General features: G+C 43.3%; 1 protein-coding gene across 7 annotated transcripts in view; it reads right to left on the reverse strand.

Annotated features, from left to right (window-relative positions):
- Positions 1-14,337: 14,337 nt before the first annotated feature.
- The window catches only part of CEP350 (centrosomal protein 350), a 135,467-nt gene continuing 129,599 nt past the window's right edge, over positions 14,338-20,205 (reverse strand). For all 7 annotated transcript variants that reach the window (XM_024758753.1, XM_024758756.1, XM_024758757.1 and 4 more), the window contains one exon: positions 14,338-18,223. In XM_024758753.1, the coding sequence (XP_024614521.1) occupies positions 18,059-18,223 (165 nt within the window). In that variant the 3' untranslated portion in view covers positions 14,338-18,058. The remainder of the gene's footprint in view (positions 18,224-20,205) is intronic.

A 20,205-nucleotide genomic window follows, 5' to 3' on the forward strand; every position in this document is an offset into this window, starting at 1 on the left:
TATCGTGTTTCAAATCTCTTCTGCCTCTTCCATCATCATATCTCTAGGACCCCCTCTTCTTCCTTCCGTTTTCATTTTTAAAGACTCCAGTGGTAAGATTGGGCCCACCCAGAAAATCCAGGATAAGCTCTTCATCTCAGGGTCTTTACCCTTAATTGCATCTGCAAAGTCCCTTTTGCCACGTCAGGTAGCGTATTCACGGGTTCCATGGACTAGGTGTGGACATCTTTGGGGTCCACTCTTAGGTTGTCCTTGTTCTCCTTTTACCTCATCAGTGCCAGAGACCCACAGCCTCAGCCCTCAGCTTTCCTCCTTATCTCCTACACTTTTTCCACAAGCAAGCCCATCACTCGTGTGCCTTGAAAACATCATCTGCAAAGCAATGCTCCTAAATTTTTATTTTCAGCCTGAAGCTCACTCTTAAGTTCAAGATTCATTTATCTGACTCACATTTCCACTTGAACATGTGACTGTCATCCCAAACCTAGCATATCCAAACTGAAACTCTGGGTTTTCTTTCCAAACTCTGTTTCTCCCTTAGCCTCGGCCACGTCAGTAAAGGCGTCATCACCCCAGCTTCTTGCTCGGGGCCCAACCATGCTCAGCCATGCTTCATTTCTGTTTTTAATTCACCCTCTTCATCCAATCAGTTAGCCAGGCTTGGTGACTTGCTCTCCACCCACTCCCTCAGTACCCACAAGGCCTCCACCACTTTTCACCTGGACCACTGCAGTCCCCTCCCAGCTGGTAACCAGCCTTCTCTCTTACCCCTAACCCGTTCTCCACACTGCAACCAGAGCGAGGCTTACAAACACAGCCAGACCGAGTCACGTTCCTACTTAAGATCGTCTGAAGTCTTCTGAATATAGTTAAAGCGAAATCTGTTGCTGAGAGCCTCGTTGCTCGAAGAGTGGTCCACGGACCAGTGGCACTGGCCTAACCTGGGAGCGTATCAGGAATGCAGAATCTCAGGCCGCACCTCAGACCTTCTGAATCTGAATCTGAACTTTGACAAGATCACCAGATGGTGTGTAGGCGTATTACATTTTGAGAAGGGCATGATCTGGTCCCTCGTTACCTTTCTGACTTCCGTCTCCTATCACTTTCCCTTTTGCAAACTACTTTTAAGCCACATAGGTCTTCTCTCTGTTTCTTATATTGTGTCAAGCACATTACAACCTCAGGGCCCTTGCACCAGCCAGTTTCTTCTCTTGGAACACCCTTTCCTGACCGTTTACATGGCCAGTCCCTCCTCATTATGCAGGTCTCTGTTTAACATGCCTCCTCAGAGAGGCCTTCTATAGAAGGTAGTTCTTTCTTTCACTCCCCCCTCCCCAGTCATTCACTCTCTATTCACCCTATCTGATTGCTTTCACTCCCCTTAACTCTATTGGTGATGGTCATGTTCATTTCTTTGCTTTCTTGTTACATAGCTTCCTTCTCTCCCTCTCCCCTGCCTCAAGAAGGTAAGACAAATGAAGGCACAGACCCTCATCTGTCTTGCGCACTCTGCTTACCTGGGGCCTGGAAAGTGCCCGCCCAAGACATAGTTTTTGAATGAACTAGCAGCCAGTGCTCCACCCTTCCCTCTATGCCATTCCCTTCTGTTCCTGCCTTTCTAAACTTTCTGTTCTATTATATGCTCTGGCCTGAGGACAGACCAGGCTTCCGGAGTACCTAGCTCTTAGAATTCTGCAGGTCTCCAGGAAGTGCCCTTGCCCATCACCAGTCAAGAAATGAGTTTTTGGGGCAGCACTCAACCTGTTAACAACTTCGAGGATGCCTAAGTCCAAACAATAATTACACTTAATTTATGGCACTTACATAACCCTTGCTATTTGCCAAGAACTGTTTTAAGCACTTCACCCATACTGAATAAGCTCATTTATCCTGTTATTCCTTACTGCAATGATCTTTTTTTTTTTACAAATGTGAGAAACAAGGAACAGAGAGATTAATTAACGTGCTCAGACTTTCTCAATGAGGAAGTGGCAACAACAACCGCCTTAGACCCAGGCTGAGGTGCCTCCGTCCTGGGCCTCATGGGTTAGAAGGCCCTGCTCTGGAGGTGTCCCTCCCCTCAGGGCAGAGAGTCCACGGAGCTAAGGGGAAAGCCCTACCTACCTTCTAAAGCACGCTTGGGCAACTGAGACTGTGGAATTCCCAACACAAATGACCATGAGTCTGCTTTCCAGGGCCTCTCCCCTGGGTTCCTCTTCCTGAGGGCGGACAGCTCTCTTGAGTAGGCCCAAATAGTGGCCAAGTGGCAGCTTTTTGCGAAAGCCACGGGCAGAGCTTGAATATGCAGGCCCAGTGTCCACACATGTACGGGAAGGTCCCTCAAGAGGTAGGACAGAGCGGGCCCAAGAAGAGGAAGGGCGGGCCTCAGGCTGGGGCCCACTTTCCCCACACCTGCTCAGTCAGACGCAGAGCTCTGCGACGTCCAAGAATTCTATATCCAAACCTGGCCTCCCATGTCATTGTGGAGGCTTATGTGTCAAAGTAGGAGGAGAGAACATGTTTTACTTAACAGCTTGCTAGCTTTTGATTGATAACTTTAAAATATTTTAAATATGTAGAGATGTGGTCTGTGGCCTCCATCGGTCCTCCTGCCCCAGGGTGGGTCTGAGCGGACCCAGGCCGCCTGGCTTGGGGCGGACTTCCCTGCTGTAACGGGGTCATGCTCTGGCCGTGCCTTTTTGGTCTGGGTCATGTACCTGCCCAGGGTCAGGGCCCTCTGCTCCTGGGGAGGCTCTGCACAGTGGCTATCTAGTCCTGTCCTCCAGCTGCTCCTGCCCTGGCCAAACAGTGGTCATTTCCACTGTATCCAGCTGACCCTGTGATGCTCTGTCGCTGGTGCCCCACGAGGCTGAGGGCTTGGGGAGGCCTGCTCTGGCTTATGTCCTAACGCCACATGTGCCCTGGGTTCAAATCCCAGCTCCACCACTTGGGCAAATTACATCAGCTCTTAGACTCCTCTGTGTTCTGTCCTCAAGGATTACGTGGGAGAATATACATCACTCAGTGATTTTGCTCCAAGGCCCAGGGACAATACCGCCTGGTTCAGCTGCCTCTCAAGGTAGCTGCCCAAGGCTGACCTCATAACCCAGAACTGGCGGGAACCAAAGTAAAGAGCGGCGTGACCCCTCATGGCAAGTCCTGGGGCCAGGGCTCAGCTGAGTGGGGAGGGATTTGGGCCGGATTTGCCCTGCGGTGCTCCCAGCTGGACTCTCTGGGCTGTCGGGATTCATGCAGTCCTGGAATAGGGCCAATCTGGCCTCCGCCTTCAGAATTCCCTACTTCCCTTTAAGATTCTTCCACCTGTGAACTGTGCCTGTCTGCAGCTTCCCCGTTGCTGAGAACGATTGCAGCACACACTCATACCCACACACAGACATAGCCATGTATGTTGTCTTACATTAGGTAATTTTTAGTGGCTAAACATAGACCTACATTTGACGAGAGTTTAATGCTCTTATTGAGAAATAAAGGCTGCCTTTCACCTCACTATGAAACCCATCTCAAGCAAGATGTTCCTGAGGGTGGGGTTGAGGAGAGCACCAGGGATTTCTAAAGAACAGGAGGCTGAAGCTGACATTCCTTCGTCTTGTTTGTGCAGATGTGGGGTCTGAGTTCACAGACAGGAGTTGAATCTCTGTGGTCCTAACCCAGGCCCTAAAGGGCCTCGTCAAAGTGCTGGCTATGGACCCAAATGGTTTTCCGTCTTCTCTGCACGACCATGGAAGTCAGGCTTCGGTAGCCTCCTTTCAGAAGAAAACAAGCACCCACATTCAGGACCTGAGCCCTAACACTAGAAGGCGTCTGTGGACAGATGCGATATATGGTTTTGATTCGATTATTTGGATTCAAATCCAGCTCCACCCCTTGCTGGCTGAATGATTTTGGGCAAGTTAATTACCTTCCAATGCCCCAATTATCTTATCTATTAAATGGGTCTGCTAATAGTACCTGTTTCATAGGGCAATTTGCAGATTAAGTGGACTCGTGTACATTAATACATGTAAATACTTAGATGCAAAACACTTAGAAGGGCTTCTGAATACTTCATTGTGTTGCTTATCATTATTACTAACCATTCAAGGGGACCAGGCAGAGGCTTGGGAAATTGTGCCACTGCATTGCATTTTTGATAAACCCCCAGGGATCCTGAGAGTAGGTATATGATGAGGTCATGAGCCCATGCTGAGGGGTTTCTATACTTTGGGGGCTTTGCAGCCTATGCTGAGGGGGCTGTTTCTATTCTGAACAAATAGAAAGGTATTTCAACTTTGCTGTGGACCATTCTTGAGGTCTTATCTAGGATGTGGTCACCTGGGGCCTGAGGTTGCCCTCCCAGAGTTACATGAGAGAAGATGGAACCCGTTCTGAGTCCTGAGAGAGATGCTCCAATAGAAGGGACAATGACCAAAAGTAAACACAGGATAAAGGCTGGGCTTTGGGAGCCAGACACACCCAGGTGAGTCCAGGTTATGTCACTCACATGTTCTGGGCCAAAGTCTCTCTTTCCATCAACACCCCATTCAGTCAGCAGCAGTCCAGAGCCTCTCCTCAGAAAGGCACTCCCTCTCTCTCCCAATCTCCCTTTACAGCTCACTCTCTCGTCCACAGCACGGTCATCTCCTGCAACAGCTTCTTCATTCACTGTTGAGCTTCACCATTTGCCCCGTTAAAATCCATTCTGCACCCAGCAGCCAGAGGGAGGTGTTTTTTTTTTTTTTTTTTTTTAACGTTAACAGCTTTTAAAAGTACAGACTTGATCGTGTCACTCCCCTGGTTACAACTCTCCCAGGTGACATACTGTACCTGAATAAATCCCAACCCCACACCATGGCCTGCGAGGTCTCTGCTCAGCGTCTACCACACTCCCTTTCTCACGGGGCTGCAGCCACACTGTCTATTCTCTATCCCTCGTTCCCACCTGAGAGCCTTTGTGCTGGCTGTTCCCTCTTCCCAGAATGCTCTTCCCTCAGACCTTCTCACAAGTGGCTCCTTTTCATCATCCAGGCCTCAGCTCAAATGTTAGCTTCTCAGAAAGGCCTTCCCTGACCTTCCTGTATAAAGGAGCTCATGTGCCCACCCCCTGTCTTATTTCACCTGTTCTTCAGTCTTCACAGATCTGACCACTCCCCTCATTATGCATTGCTTGTCTTATTGTCTCTCTCCTCCTAGAGAATGTAAGCAATTAGAAAAGGGACCTCAATTTCTTGTTTTCTGTTGGGATCCACAGTGCACAGAAGAGTGCCAGAAAATAGTGGACACATGGAATGAATGAATGGACGGATGAACGTATCCCTGGATGGCTGTTACCTAATGGTTTCCTTTACTTATTAACACGTGTGTGTTTTGTCTCTACACCCTGATCATAAATCATGCAAGGGAAATTTGGAGACCTTCTGGCTAATGAATGATTCAAGAATAATGGCTTTGGGGCTTCCCTGGTGGCTCAGTGGTTAAGAATCTGCCTGCCAATGCAAGGGAGACGGGTTTGAGCCCTGGCCCTGGAAGATCCCACATGCCGCGGAGCAACTAAGCCTGTGTGTCACAACTACTGAGCCTGCACTCTAGAGCCCGTGAGCCACAACTACTGAGACCACCTGCCACAACTACTAAAGCCTGCATGCCTAGAGCCCATGCTCCACAACAAGAGAAGCCACCGCAATGAGAAGCCCACACACCGCAACAAAGAGTAGCCCCCACTCGCTGCAACTAGAGAAAGCCCACACACAGCAACAAAGACCCAACGCAGCCAAAAAAAAAAGAATAATGGCTTTTTTCTCTAGTTCATTTAAAGCTGGGGAAGTTGCTCCGTTTTGGGGCTGTTTGGCATGTGGTTGTACCCAGGGCTGAAGGGGTGGAAAAGATGAGTTCTGAAGGCCCTTCTGGTCATAATAGAGCACACGGAAGGGTGTTGGCATGATGACATGACAGGTCAGTAAGTGCTATTCAGTTACACCTTTATTTAGTCACAAACTCATAACTTTGCCAAGAAAGTCAGAAACTTGGGATATATACATTCGCAGACACTGCTGGTTGTGAAATAAAGTCATATCCCCATTCTTCTTCCTTACCTGTGGGACTTGCCCTCAGAAACTGAAAATTCTGGATACTTGCTTTCTGAGTCTCACTTACTCAGGAGGACATTGTGGCCCGTGACACATAATGGGAATTTTGCTGGGACTTATTGGAATAATTGAAAATATTTTTTAAGTTAAAAATTTTGAACTTTGAACTTCTTTTGCTGATGTAAACACATATTTCCTTTTTGCTTATGTGAATAACTTCTCAATTCTTTTTTTCTCACCAAAACATTTAACTTACAAAAAATTACAACAGCAGAGACAAGAATAATAATAACAATAAAGAGAAATTAGAGGACGTGGAATCAGGGTAGAAAAAAAATGCAAAGGCCTTGATCCCTAGGCTTCAATGAACACATGTTCATCCTCTGATGTCATTTTAAATGAATTACCCCTTGTAATTTCTGGGAATAATTTCATTCTCAGGTTAAAACAGAGAATAAGGTGAGTAGAAATCCCTTCCCTCTCTTCTCACTTTGGATGATGAATGGGGACAAGGCACTCGGAGCTGCTCTGGCCACCCAGGCCTCATGAGCAAGAGAATCAAAGAGAACCAGGTTGCCACAAAGCCCTGACATTGCACAGTCATTGGCTGACCCTGATATTGTCTATCTCTGGATTCCTTGTTGTGTGAGAAATATAAGCCCCTCTTGTTGATCTACGTTTAGTCAAGTAGTCTGTTCCTTGCAGTCAGATGCATACTGGCTGCTATAGTTCTCAGCAAAATTCATTTTTCATATTGGTTATTTCACACATTGAGATCCTTAGCTCTTTTTATAAGCAAAGATGTAGAAACCAAAATGGTCTTGTTTCTAGTCACCGGCCTCTAACTGAAGAGCAAAACTGTTAAATGTTTCATCTTCTCCACCAGAAACGTACAGATTCTCCTGTCTTCTATTCTGGGTCTCCCAAAATGATGAAAATCGTATGGATACTTCTTAAGACAAACTCTCGTGTTATGTACATTTTGAGCAATTGTACTTCCAAGGAAGTATTAGAATTAACAAGATATTGGTCTCAAAGGCCAGAAGCAGGAATGGTCAGTATGGCAACTCCCAAGGAATTCTTGAGTAAATGCCTTTTCTACCCCTTTTCTCTAAATGAAGAAACTCAACCTTGAGACAGTAGGAATTTGGAGTTTTAAAATTCCACTTAGTTCATCTAAGTGTTTAAATTAATTTTCTCAAAATAGTAGTAATAACTGACAGACCAGTTAGGGAAGTTATTTAGGTAATTATTATTTTTCAAAATATTTTGACTGGGCTTAAAATGGGTCATCACACATGCCTCTTTGTGTTGTGGAAACTCAGAATCCTGGAACATGTTTGGAGCTAAAAGTGTGGTTTTGAGTTTCCTGATGTGCATTCCTTTTTTTTTTTTTTTTTTTTTTTTTTTTTTCATAAATGATATTCTTGTCCAAAACAAAAGCACAAAAAAATGGATATCGACTTTCAGAAGATGCCAGTATCATGAAAACAAAATAAATTTTAAGAGGTAAGAGTGTTATAGAGCCAAGGGAAACTTTGGCCTCCTAAGTGGAGTTCTATGCAAGTTGACACATTGAGGCTACTAATTAATGACACAACAAGACAATTCATTTCCCTACAATTGAATGCACATCTTTAATCTTTTGTTAATATGCAAAAGTACTAAAATATTTTAAATGTGTTAAATGCACCGTTTAAATTACACATCAACAGTTTTAATTACCTTGAGTCTAATTCTTAGTTGAAATGAAAAATATTTAAGTTGAAAAACTGTGACCTAAATTTAACTTCTGCAGAAAATAGCACTGGAATAGTGTTGAAGTTATAAGAGGAAAGGGAGTATAATTCTATCTAAATGCGCTGTGTGTACATTTAGAGAAATAAATGAAGAGAGGCTGAATATGCCCTTTTTCGTGTTGCTTTATTTTTTGGCAGGGGGAATATTAATTTTTATTATCAAGGTAATACTTGTGCATAGCAAAAAAAGACTTTTAATTAAACACACACACACACACACACACACACACACAGAGGTGTCTTCCATCTCATTCCTCTCCTCCCCATCATCCAGAGGTACCCACTGTTCATCATTTCATTTCAGATCTTTGCTCCGGTCTTTACCTTAGTGTTCTTATACTTTAGCTACTGAATTTCTATATTCCTCAGGGTTCTCCAGAGAAACAGAACCAATGGAATGTGTGTGGAAAGAGAGACAGACAGACAGACAGACAGACAGAGATTAAGGAATTGGCTTGTGTGATTGTAGGGGTTGGCAAGTATTAATACAACATCTGCAAAGCAGGCCAGCAGGCTGGAGACCCAGGGAAGAGTTGATGTTGCAGCTGGAGTCCAAAAGCAATCTGGGGGCAGAATTCATTCTTCCTTGTGGGACTGCAATCTTTTTTCCCTCTTAAGTCCTTCACGTGATTGGATGAGGCCCACCACATTATGAAGGATAGTCAGCTTTATTCAAAATCTACTGATTTCATTGTTAATCTTATCTAAAAATTACCTTCATAGAGACATATAGATTGGCATTTGATCAAATATCTGAGTACTGTGGTCTAGCCGAGTTGACACATAAAATTAACCCTCAGACTTGCTAATATGATAGGTGCATATTTAGCTCTCTGATACCACCCTTCCCTTCCCCCATCCTCTCAATATAGTGATATCACAATATTCAATATTTACATTATTGTAACTATAAATATTGTTCATAGTGAGCCAAGAAGCATATCGTGATTGTTCTCTATTTGTACAAAATTGTTTTTGTTTTTTCATTACTCATTCTTCTTTGAACCTATTACTCACTTTTTCATTACTCATTCTTCTTTGAACCCATTACTAAGTCTTTTCCCACCTCCCAGCAGCCTACCAATTAAAAGTTTCACGTCGTTAAAACAGCACGTTTGTTACTCCTCTCTTTTATGCCCTCCCTCCCACCTGGAGAACTTCCTTCTCGAGTTCTCTGTCTCCCTGCTTTAATCTGGATTGACAGCTCTCTAGGTGTGCAAGACAGCAGTCATCTTGGGAATTTCCCTCACAGTCTTCCTGGCATAGATCCCTTGTTTCTGGACCCCAAGTCTTTAGCTGTCATGGTTTATGAGAAAGAATGCTTGAGAAGTAAGGATTTAGCATTTCTGAAAGTGTCCATATTCTGCCTTAACACTTGATTCGTTGTTTGGCCAAGTGTAGACTTTTTGATGAAAATAATCTCCATTCAGTTTTTGAAAATTCTGCTGTATTTTCTTAAGGCCTCCAATGTTTCTGTTCAGGAGAGCGATGATATTTTTATTCCTAATCCTTTGTATGCGATATTTTATTTTTCTCTGCAGAAACTTTTAGAATAGTTTCTTTACCCACAGAGCTCTGATAATTCACAGTGACGTGTCTCACTGGGGGTTTATTTATTGTGCTGGGCACCCATTGGACCATTTCCAACTGGAAACTCATGTATTTAAGTTCCAGAATTTTTTCTGGTATAATTTCCTCTTGTTTTCTCTGTTCTTGTTAGATGTCCAATTAATTAGGGGCTGGATTTCCTGGATTGGTTCTCTGATTTTCTCTGTTTCTCTCCTATTTTTATCAATCTTTTTGTTTTACTTTCCAGGAAGACTTCCTCAACTTTATCTTCTAATTTTCTATTAAGTTTAAAATTATGGCTACTCTGCTTTTAATTTTCAAGAGCTGTTATCTTGTTGTCTGACTCTTTACTCTTTTAGACCATGTCATTCCTATTTTATGGAGGCAGTATTGCTTCTGGTATCTCAGAATTTTAATTTTAATTACAGTTTTTGTGCCTTGGAATGTCTTCTTCGGTGCCATGCACTGTTATCTCACCAGAATTTCTTTTTGTTTTGTTTTCCTTTTGGTTTGGTCTGTTTCACATAGGAGGTTTCCCTCAAATCCGGGGATGGGTGGTGATTTGTTCACACATGGGCAATGTGCTAAAGATGTGATGAGTAACTCAGTATGCATGGGTGGGGCTTTCGACTGGTCAACTTTACTGGAAGGAGATCAGGTGGCAATCCAACTTTTTCTCTGGAGGAATCTCCAAATGTCAGTAACTACAGGTCTTTCCTCCAAGGCTGTTCTGTTTTCCCAGAGGAGGGTCCTCCAGTCTTCTTCCTGGGACAGGGAGTTCTGAATAAGCTTGACTGGATCTCTCCATTCAGTCCACAGACTTTAACTTAATCCTTATTTTTGGCCTGTTGCCTCATTTTTGTGCTCTGTTGTACCTGGTGTCCTTGAATTCAGGGCCTCTCTGGTCCAATTTATCCAGACAATAAATTATCTCCTGAGGGCATTGGAGAGGGGATCATCAGTGACCTGGATCCTCTAGGTGGGGGTGGGTGCCAGGGGAGTCTACTTGATCCCTTCAGACTTCAATCAATTTCTCTGTTTTCATCCCCGTTGGGAAACACAGTCACACACAGCTTCTCCCCTCCTGCATGGTCACCTAAGAATGGGCCTGGGCCTGGACCACTTCCTTACCAAGAGATAAGAGTCCTCACAGCCTGTGCCGGGCTCATCACCTTTCCCTGCTTCGGACTCAACGTGTACTCCTTGCTCTGCTTCAGCACAGGTGTCAGTGGCCCTCTGGCATGACCCCAGCTTTCTGTATTTCAGACTCCATAGGAGGGGTTGGGGTCCTTCCACTGCAGCACAAAGTGGGGTGCATACCGGCTTCAGAGTGGAGCCACTGGCTACGGGGGGCCAATGCATTGCAAGGGACTGGATCTTGTGCACTTTCTCTCCTCCTCCTCTCTTGCTATAAGGACACACGGTACCACGTGAGCCTGGGGTGCTCTTGTCTGTTCTCAGCAACCTCCTTGATTTCTTCCCTGGGTGACATCATCATCAAATGAAAATTGCAGACAATAGCTTGTGACTGAAAAAAAACCCCCCAAAAACCTACTCACCACTCATATTAATGCTTATAACAAAGAACCAATGGAAAAAAACCACACACACAAATGGAACTCATGAGCTAAACTAACACACACTTAGCAAATCACCATGACTGCCCATTGGGCCCATCACAGAATGGAACATAAATGTCCACCTCAGGTATAAAAATGGACCAACTCACAATGACTCGCCCCCCAAAATGAAAGTCAAAGATAGAACAGTCATGTGACTCCTGTCAGCGAGGGCAGGCCGTGCGACATGGCAAACTGGGCCACACGAAGCAGGCTTAGGCCCAACACAAATGTGGCAAATTGACCACATCGAACCACAAGTCCCCAGTCATGGATCCCAGTGACTCACGCCTGGACACATATTTGTGTGCCATGTAGACTCAGAGACCACTGTTGTAGCTTAAAGAAACAACTTGGCCATATGTTCAGATATCCAAAGAAATTCCCATGTGGTCCAGACACCACATTCACAGCCCCCAAAACACAGTAACGGACGTGCTCCTGTGACATCACTAGAGCTTTCATGCTCCCCATCCCCCCAGACAGATGGGCCCAAAAAACACTGAAGTGAGTGGCTCAAACATCGGCAACAAAGCCATCAAAACCCCAACTTAATGGTACCTCTGCTTAGGAAAAGCCATTTGAACATTAAACACTACACTCCAACACACAGTGGGTGACACTGAACTTGGAGTGGGTGGAGGACCAGGCCGTTGTCTGATTAGTCTTTACCAGCCAAATCCCAGTCCTGGGACACCCAACCGTTCTTTTTCTCCTGCTGGAACACACTTCCTGAGGGTGACTTGTGATCAGGGCCACAGTGGTGTCACACCAGTAGGGGCTCTCAGTTCAAATGTGGAGGCAACGTTACCATTAGGTGCCTCCCTCCTGGGGGACCCTATGGGAACGGGGAACGGACGCAGAACATGGGGCACTAGGATTCCCCTGGTTGTGCTGGAACCTCTGACCCAAGTGGGTGATGTTATAGAGTATGTCGAGTTCGTTCAGGGTGTGACTTCCCTCCCCAGGCTGGATGAAAGTTTTGTCAAGCAACAAGGGATCCCACAGAAGTAGTAGGTGAGAACATCTTCGGCTTCGGGAGTTTCCTGGAGCTGGAGCGAGGTGGGAACTTTAACTTGTCTTCTTCTCACTTCTAAGAAGCCTCTGTGGTACTTGTACGGCACTCTGATAAGAAGCAGCACAGCCAGCGGGAAAGGAGGCAAACTCAAACAATGCTGGGCTTCTCATCCCAGAACATGGCCCCTCTGTTCCACACTCCCGTTTTAATGGCTTGGCCAGCACACAGTGACTTGGACTTTCCTCTAGATCAGTAAGAATCACGATGCGATAGCCAAGGTAGTGATGGCCTCCTGAATGGCCCTCAATTACCTGCTGGCAGAATGGGGTGGTGTTTGTGTGACTGCCAACGCCTCTTGCTGTGGGTATATCAACAACATGGGGAAGCAGAAGCGCCTTGCTCAGGCTGGATGGTTATCATCTGTGCACACGCAGTCCCTACTCAGACCTCTTCAGTTGGCTTAGTCCAGGCACTGGGTGTTTCTGGTTGAGGACCATCCTCCAGGGAGGCCTGTTGATCATCCTGGGTCTGGGTTTCCTAGTGACTCTGGTAAAGTGCTGTCTCAAAGTGACAGGGAGTCCCTGTAAGCAAGCTGTATTCATGTGGGCATTTCAGGGGCCCATCGACCCAGCTCCGCCTACAGACTTGGGGCAAATGATGGTCCTACCGGATTTGGTGTGCCTTTCTCTGCTCTGTCGGTGGCTAGGCAGGGTGGACTGTTGGGAAAGGCAATCATGTGCAACTTCTCCCCTCCTGCACGGTCACCTAAGAATGGGCCTGGGCCTGGAACGCTTCCAGGCCTCGGATGGACCTGCTGGCCATGGGGGACCGAAGCATTGCAAGGGACCGGATGTTGTGTGCTTTCTCTCCTCTCTTTCTGTAAGGAATCTCAGTACCTTGAGCTTGGGGTGCTGCTGTCTGTTCTCAGTGACCTCGGATTTACGCACTGGTCTCTCCCCTGGGTAGCACTTACCTGCCTTTTAATCTTGGCTCCACAGCCTGGTCACCCAATGAAACAATGCCACACTTCACAGCTTTCTCTGTGGCAGTCGCTGCCTCCAATTTCTGAGCTTTTCTGGGATTTTATAGAGCACTGGCTTGCTTCTCCAGCACTCACCTCTGTAAGTCTCACCAGTGTTGGTCTCACCATTCCTGGCTCTGCTGTGTCAACCACCATCCTCCCATCTATCAATACTATTTTCATATATTTTGATTCAAGGAAACAGGTACTTGGTCTTTTTTCCAAGATTCAAGCTGTCATTACTATCGTGACTTACCAACAAAAAGTATCTGGCACATTGTGGGCACTCAAATATGTTTTATAAGAGTCAGAAGAACTTAGAACTTGCTGCAATATGGGATCTTTTTCTGAGAATTTCTTTAATGTACATGGTTGTGTAGGAGTTAAAGCTGTAAGAGGGATAGCCATCAGGAGGCGACCAGAGGAATTCAGGTGAGATGATGGTGGTTACGCCTAACTTGCTGGACCAGAGATGATTCATAATCCTTAATGGCAACCGTTTCCACCTTGGCAATTCTTTTATTCTTCCAGCTCTAATCTCCAAGCTTATATTTCTAGAAATAAATTATAGCCACACCTCATCAGATGGTTGTTCTTCCTTGTCACCCACTTAATTGTGTGACATTTCCACATGTTACTTTGTAAAGGGTGATCAGAATTCAAGTCATTTGGGAGAGAAGACATTTGCCTTGAATTACAGGGGAGAAGTCCATCGATATAGAACACAAAGTTATAATTCAGCAGGGAACTCTTCTCTGACTCACTCCCCTACTCTTGTTGGGTCCTTGTATTAAATATATATACTCAAACCAGCGTATGCTTCCTTTGCAGGGCTTGCCGCAATTTGGCATACATTGTTTTTGAAATTATTTTTTGATGACTCTCTTTCATTAGACTTTAAGCTCCCCAAGGTCAGCGATCATGTCTGTCGTCTGCTCTCTCCACTGCACTGGGCACAGCGCTCAGAACACGAAGGTGGGTGCAAGGACTGTTGAAGGAGTGAGTTATGAATGTCAAAGCCCAGGCTGCTCAGATGGACGTGGGGATGGCACTTATGTAAGCAGGTCCTACGCACAGCTCGTCTTTACTCTTTTTTTTTTTTTTGTCTTTACTCTTTTGCTCGATCATGAGTGCTCTGCCACCCAATAACAGATCAGAAGTGAATTTTATGGAGACTAGCTTTCTAAACTTGGCTCAGAAGGTGAAAAAATGAACACCGGACATGAAATTAATTTACAAATCAGTTTATTTACACATTTCATCTTTTCTTAAAGTACATTTCAGTTAACAAATCTATTTACACAGGTGTACATGGGAACTCATCCCAGTTATTTTACAGATCATACTTACAAACCACACCCTAAGTCTTCTGTGCCAAGTTGCACTGGATGTGACTATTGACTGAAAAAGGCCTGATGACCAGGCTATTTACACATACACAGTAAACGGGTTTGTTTTTCATGTCTGCACAATACAGTACACACAGGGAGGCGGGGCCTCCCAGGGAATGCTTTGCAACGTGTTTACCGAGAAGGCTTTGCAAAGTTCAGAGGGAAAAGCTATTAAATATAGGTTAATTGAAATGACAGTACCTCCTTTACATCAGTTTACATTGTTTCTTCACATTTTTATAATACAGTTTATTGAACTACCGCACAACCAGTTTAAGATGAGTTGTAAACATGTAAATTTCTACAATGTGCATTAAACATCATTGTAGTTTCTATCATTTGCTCTTTGAATTAATGTTTTATTCACTAGTATTCTTAAGGTAGTAAAAGAAGATGTGAGTTTGAACTTCTTGCAGAAAAGTTATGAGTCTCTAACGCTGTGCGAGTACACGCTTTATTCAAGTATTGCAAAAAGCTAAGGCCACTTTTTTTTTCAAGACAAGAAAGTGAACAAAATTGTTTCTATCAATAGGCCACAACACTCTTATGAGCGATGAAATCTCTTTTGAAAGGTAATTTCTCAGAGACCTGTAGTCACAGAAGGAATTTTCCTTTCTTTTACATAAAAGAAACACAAATTACCTTCCTTATTAACTACTTTTGAGCTCTTCCCACTTTTCCCTAGAGTAAAAATTCCTGTTTAGACCTGAAGAGGGAATCTATACCCTGTACTTATTTAACCCAGAGTGAAGTACCCTGGATAGCACAAATTATTTTGGACTCAGAAATAAATCTGAAGCCTATATGTTGGTTTACTGCTAAATTCTGATAGTGCTATTATTCTAAAAGATATTACTGCTGATGCAAAGATCTTTTTCTTAGAGGAATTATGAAGAAAGAGTGAAAGAGGATGGGAATGTGGGGAGAAGGAACAAAGATTACAAAGAGGGAATATTTAGATTCTTGGTTAAGAAGCAGAGCTTGATTAAAAAGATCCCAATATGGAACGAGTGGCTGGGTATCCATGTTTATCATTCCTAATGCTAGCAATTAACCCCTTTTCAATTATACCCAAATAGTTAAAGCAATAAGAAACCTGCTAATTATAGATTCCTTTGTTTTCTGCTACCAAACTATGGATAATCATTTCTAGCAAAGAGTAAGACTGATCCATTCCTGCCTCTTTTATCTGGAACCCAGGATTCTCAAGACAGTAAAGACAGCTGGAGTATGTTAGGACTGCTACTGCCACACTCTTGGCAGCATTCTTACCAGGGAACTTTAAGTCCAGGTTGCTGATTCTGTGGACTTATATCATTTTTTTCATTTTTGGAATCACAATGTCATAAAGAGCAAAGATAAACATTATTAAAAATTTATTTAGGTCCAAATAATGAGTATGTAGAAAAACAACCTATATTCCTATTATATTATTTTCATATTCATTTATAAAAAATTTACAGCAGCTGTAAAGTTTCAGTATCATAAGGACTATGTAATCCTACAAACAGCCAAAGGATGTAGACAAGATGTTTTTCCGTCTTCCAAATAACACAAACTGAAAAGAAAAGGCTTCGCTTTTCCTTGGCCACATGAAAATAATATCTCCACACTACTGGTTAATAACCCCAAGAAACCCTAGCTTCTCTTAGTCAATTTGCTCATTATGGCTACAAGACTAGAGCTCAACATCAAAAGCCTAGAAGAAAGGCTGGCAACATCAATCTGAGCATTTCCCGAGACCCAATCACAACATTTCAGTGCTTTCCTTATTTGTCAAGAGCTATCATACCAGTCATTGTGCAAAATGCAAGTATTCCAATGATTATTTCAATACGTTTCTCATAATGACAAGATGGAACCGAAGAGGAATGGAAGTGTGCATAGTGAAACATTGGAGACGCAAAGGCAAGTTTGGAGGAAAGAGGCAGAAATGAATGAACATGCACACTTAAAGATTATACCATCTTTGGGGTTTTCCTAACATATTTTGAAGTTATAACATTCCAGGATATTTGTAAGTATGAATCCAGTGGATGTCTTATATCATGCTTCTAATCAGGACCTTCAATATTAAGGCATTTACATTCACGCCCAAGATTATCCACATTCTTCTAGATTACTTGAAGAAGGATAGGACTGATTCAGAGAAACCAGTCAAGAAGGCAGGGTACTGAGGTCCCAGGAGAGCATCACACATGCTCTAACATAGCAGCTGGAGTCTATATATTTTTTTCAGATACAGGTAATAGTTGTGAGAAGCAATGCTGCAAGAGAGGCAGAATTGAATTTTACAGTGTCTTTAAATCGTTTTACCCCATTCCTGCTACTGCAGGTGATCTTAGAAGAGCTCATCTTCTTTTTACTGAATTAAACTGCCTTCTTCAATATGTGTATGGGTTTGTTAAAACCGTAAGTTTCCTGTGCAAAGACTACGAACCATAGAAGCTTCAAGACAGAAGTTTAACTATTACAAGAAGAATCTTTCACTTCTGAATAGGGACATACATTTTCAACTTAATAATTTATCTTAAAATAAATTAAAAAAATGTTCTATAGCGTAAAACAAGCACACAAACAATAGACAATATCTTTTTGTCTTTGGTGCACACACTCATTTCCTAAATCATTCAAGTAACAGCGTCTCTGACTTCTTGGGGAGATATGGGAGCTTAAAGTTTGAAGGCCAAAATGAATTATTTCCACTTCTGCCATGCCTCGATGCCTGAGATGGTCCTGAGGATCTGTGATTCTGGGAGCAGCTGGCAGAGGTTCAGAAGAAGTAAGAAAAGTGCAGGGGTAGACAAGGGGTGGAAGAACCAGCCCTGCACCAGTCCTGTGAGCCCAGTCTTCAGTGGGGGCACTTCTTTGTTTTCATGCTCACAGAGAAAAAACTAAGAATAATGCAAAAGTTTAAAATTCTTTAGATGATGCTCAGGAAGCAAGGCTACCACTGATGTCTGTTAACTTGACAGTCCACTTGGTGCTGCTCAATTGCAATAATGGAAGAAAATGGTCTTCAAAACAAAATGAAATGAACTCCACAATGGGAAATAGGCACACATTACTAAACTTGCCTATCTGAAAGTAGTTCAGGGTTTAATACTGTTTAGAGACTATAATGTCCATTTATGACTTTCATGGTATAAACCAGGATTACATTTCAAAAATGGTATGATGCACATCTATATACCTCTCTTGCTTGACTTCAGACTCAAGGAAGCGATACCCTAGTCTAAGCTAAGAGGTAAGTCTGGTGCTTTCAGCCCTCATCTGAGACCCAGTAGGGATGCTAACAAGAGGTGCAGGATTACCCTGCAGGTCAACATCAGACCCTGCCCACCGAAAACCACCAATTATTCCAGTGGACAGTCTCTAAAGGCTAAGGCTGTAATGCCAGATATACCTCATTGTCCCATGAACTCCAAACCAGTAGTCTTTAAGAACAGGTACAAGGTCCAGAAGCACTCTTGCTATGATGGAGATGGGGTGTATATCAGGAGGCAGAAAGGCCCAGGACTCATATTAGCACTCAGTGTTCGATTTATTTGCAAGATGTCACACAAGTAGCATTCTCCCCTGTTTTTCACTGATCTGATTCAGAACATCAACAGTATCTCTGATCAAGGTCTCAAAGATCCCATCAGCTAGCTGCATCTTCACACACAACTCATCCTCATCATAGTTCACCCACTGTGCCTCCTCCTCGTGGAGCTCCTGTACCTAGAATTTAGAAAACAGAAAGGTTAGAAAATCACTGTCACACAAAAGCTAGGAATCAATGATACTCACTAACTTTGCAACCCCACGCGTCGGACTACAACCCAAGGAAATAAGTCAGAGAAAAAAAGGTAATTTATATGATGACATCAATAGCTCTTTTAAAGCTGCAAAAAGTTTGAAAAAACTCAACTGTCGAATAAAAACTGGCTTCAAATCTGTCAACCTTGACAATATTCCAGTATTTTTATAGATATTAAGGATTACAAGAACGCTGTCTCTGTCAACATAGGAGAATACATAGAAGAATGCAAATTTTCAGATATATGGATTTACAATTATAAAATGCATATATCCAAAGACAATATTAGATACGATTCTGGAGTATGTAAATAAATGAGTAAAATTTCATATTCATTGGAGTTTTGTTTTTTTTTTTTGGCCATGCCACGTGGCTTGTGGGATCTTAGTTCCCTGGCCAGGGACTGAACCCAGGCCACAGCAGTGAAAGCGCCAAGTGCTAACCACTGGACCGTGAGGGAATTCCACCCCCCCCATTTTTTTTTTGGTATTGGAGTATTCTTTAAATGTACTATTGCTTAAATTTATTTTAAAAGTCACTGTTGTATTATATTTTATATAAAATGTTCTTTTTGCATTTTCAGATTTGGGGATTCCTAAGGTAAACCAAAGGAATCAAATTAGAATGAACTGCCCAAGACGTTTTGCTTGTTTACAATAAATTTTTAAAAACTACTTATAAGAGAAACATGTTAGACTTATTGTATGTAATGATATTTTGAGTGAGATGGAGGCCAGGTGGAGAAAGTAGATTGTAAACCCTGTTTTAGTCACAAATTCAGCAAAGTTAATGGCGGTGTCGAGGGTCTCTAACCAAAAGTCTAACTTGCCAAAAGCCCTGTGACAACAAGCTCCTAACTTGCACTTATCACAATTTCCTCTTGAAAAAGGCAGCAGAAGTGAAGAGGGGAACCTGTGCTCTGCTTCCTGGCACGAGGAAACGAGAAGACGCTTGGATGAGAGGCCACACCATTCTGGAGTGTGGGAGAGCAGCGCTGCCAGACATGCACCCTTGGCTGGGGTTGACAGGTATGTGGCGAGGCGGCTGCTGCATTCTTTCTCCTGGTGAGGCTGCTTGAAGCCTATGTAAAATATCCCTTTCTTTGTTCCCTAACGCATGCTCCCTGGACAGAAATACCACCAAAAGGGTGATATGGTCAAATAAGTTTTAGAAATCTCCCTCTGGGAGTTTCGCAATGTATATCAGTCTATTCTAAACAGAAGTCCACCAGTAGAGGAACTTGATTAATTCAGAGCTTCCAGTATGTATCTGGTCAAAGAATCAAACTGTGTGGCTATATAAGAAATATTATTAAGATACAAAGGAACAGGTGTTCTTCTCTTATGAAGGATGCTGTAAGCAACAGCCTAATGCAACACTTCTCAACCTGGTGCTGAGGGAGAATCACGTTCTGGAAAAGCTAGTAAGTGTGTCCCCTATAAAAGATCTCTTATCTCCCATGAATTTGTTTATCTGTCCAAACAAAGTTGCACACCTTTCCTTTTTCTAAGTTCTCTCAGCCTTTACTATTAAATTTGTTCCTTGAACAATTTCCTATACGATAATAAAATTTAGGAAACACTGTCCTAATGTAATCATTTTTGCCCTTACAGCAGGAACATATGCTCAGGACATTATCCATTATATCTCTCAGTGAAGCCGTGATGAGTCCCCACTGTGCCTTGTCAATATAGCAAAAGCTTTGCTCCTCTGTAAGAACAGGAATTATTTCCCTCCCAGCCAGTAAGAACATCGTGTTTCCCTTTTTCCTTTAGCCATAAGAAAGCACAAAGCCCAGTTTGCAACCTCAACTGTGGCAACTGAGAGATCTCACAACCTGCAAATACGCCTCCGTTTTCTTCTGGTTTGGGGAATCTATTCTATTCAACCACACACTTCCCTT

Source organism: Neophocaena asiaeorientalis, unplaced genomic scaffold (assembly GCF_003031525.2).
Source record: "Neophocaena asiaeorientalis asiaeorientalis breed wild unplaced genomic scaffold, Neophocaena_asiaeorientalis_V1.1 scaffold182, whole genome shotgun sequence".
NCBI classification, from domain to species: Eukaryota; Metazoa; Chordata; class Mammalia; order Artiodactyla; family Phocoenidae; genus Neophocaena; species Neophocaena asiaeorientalis.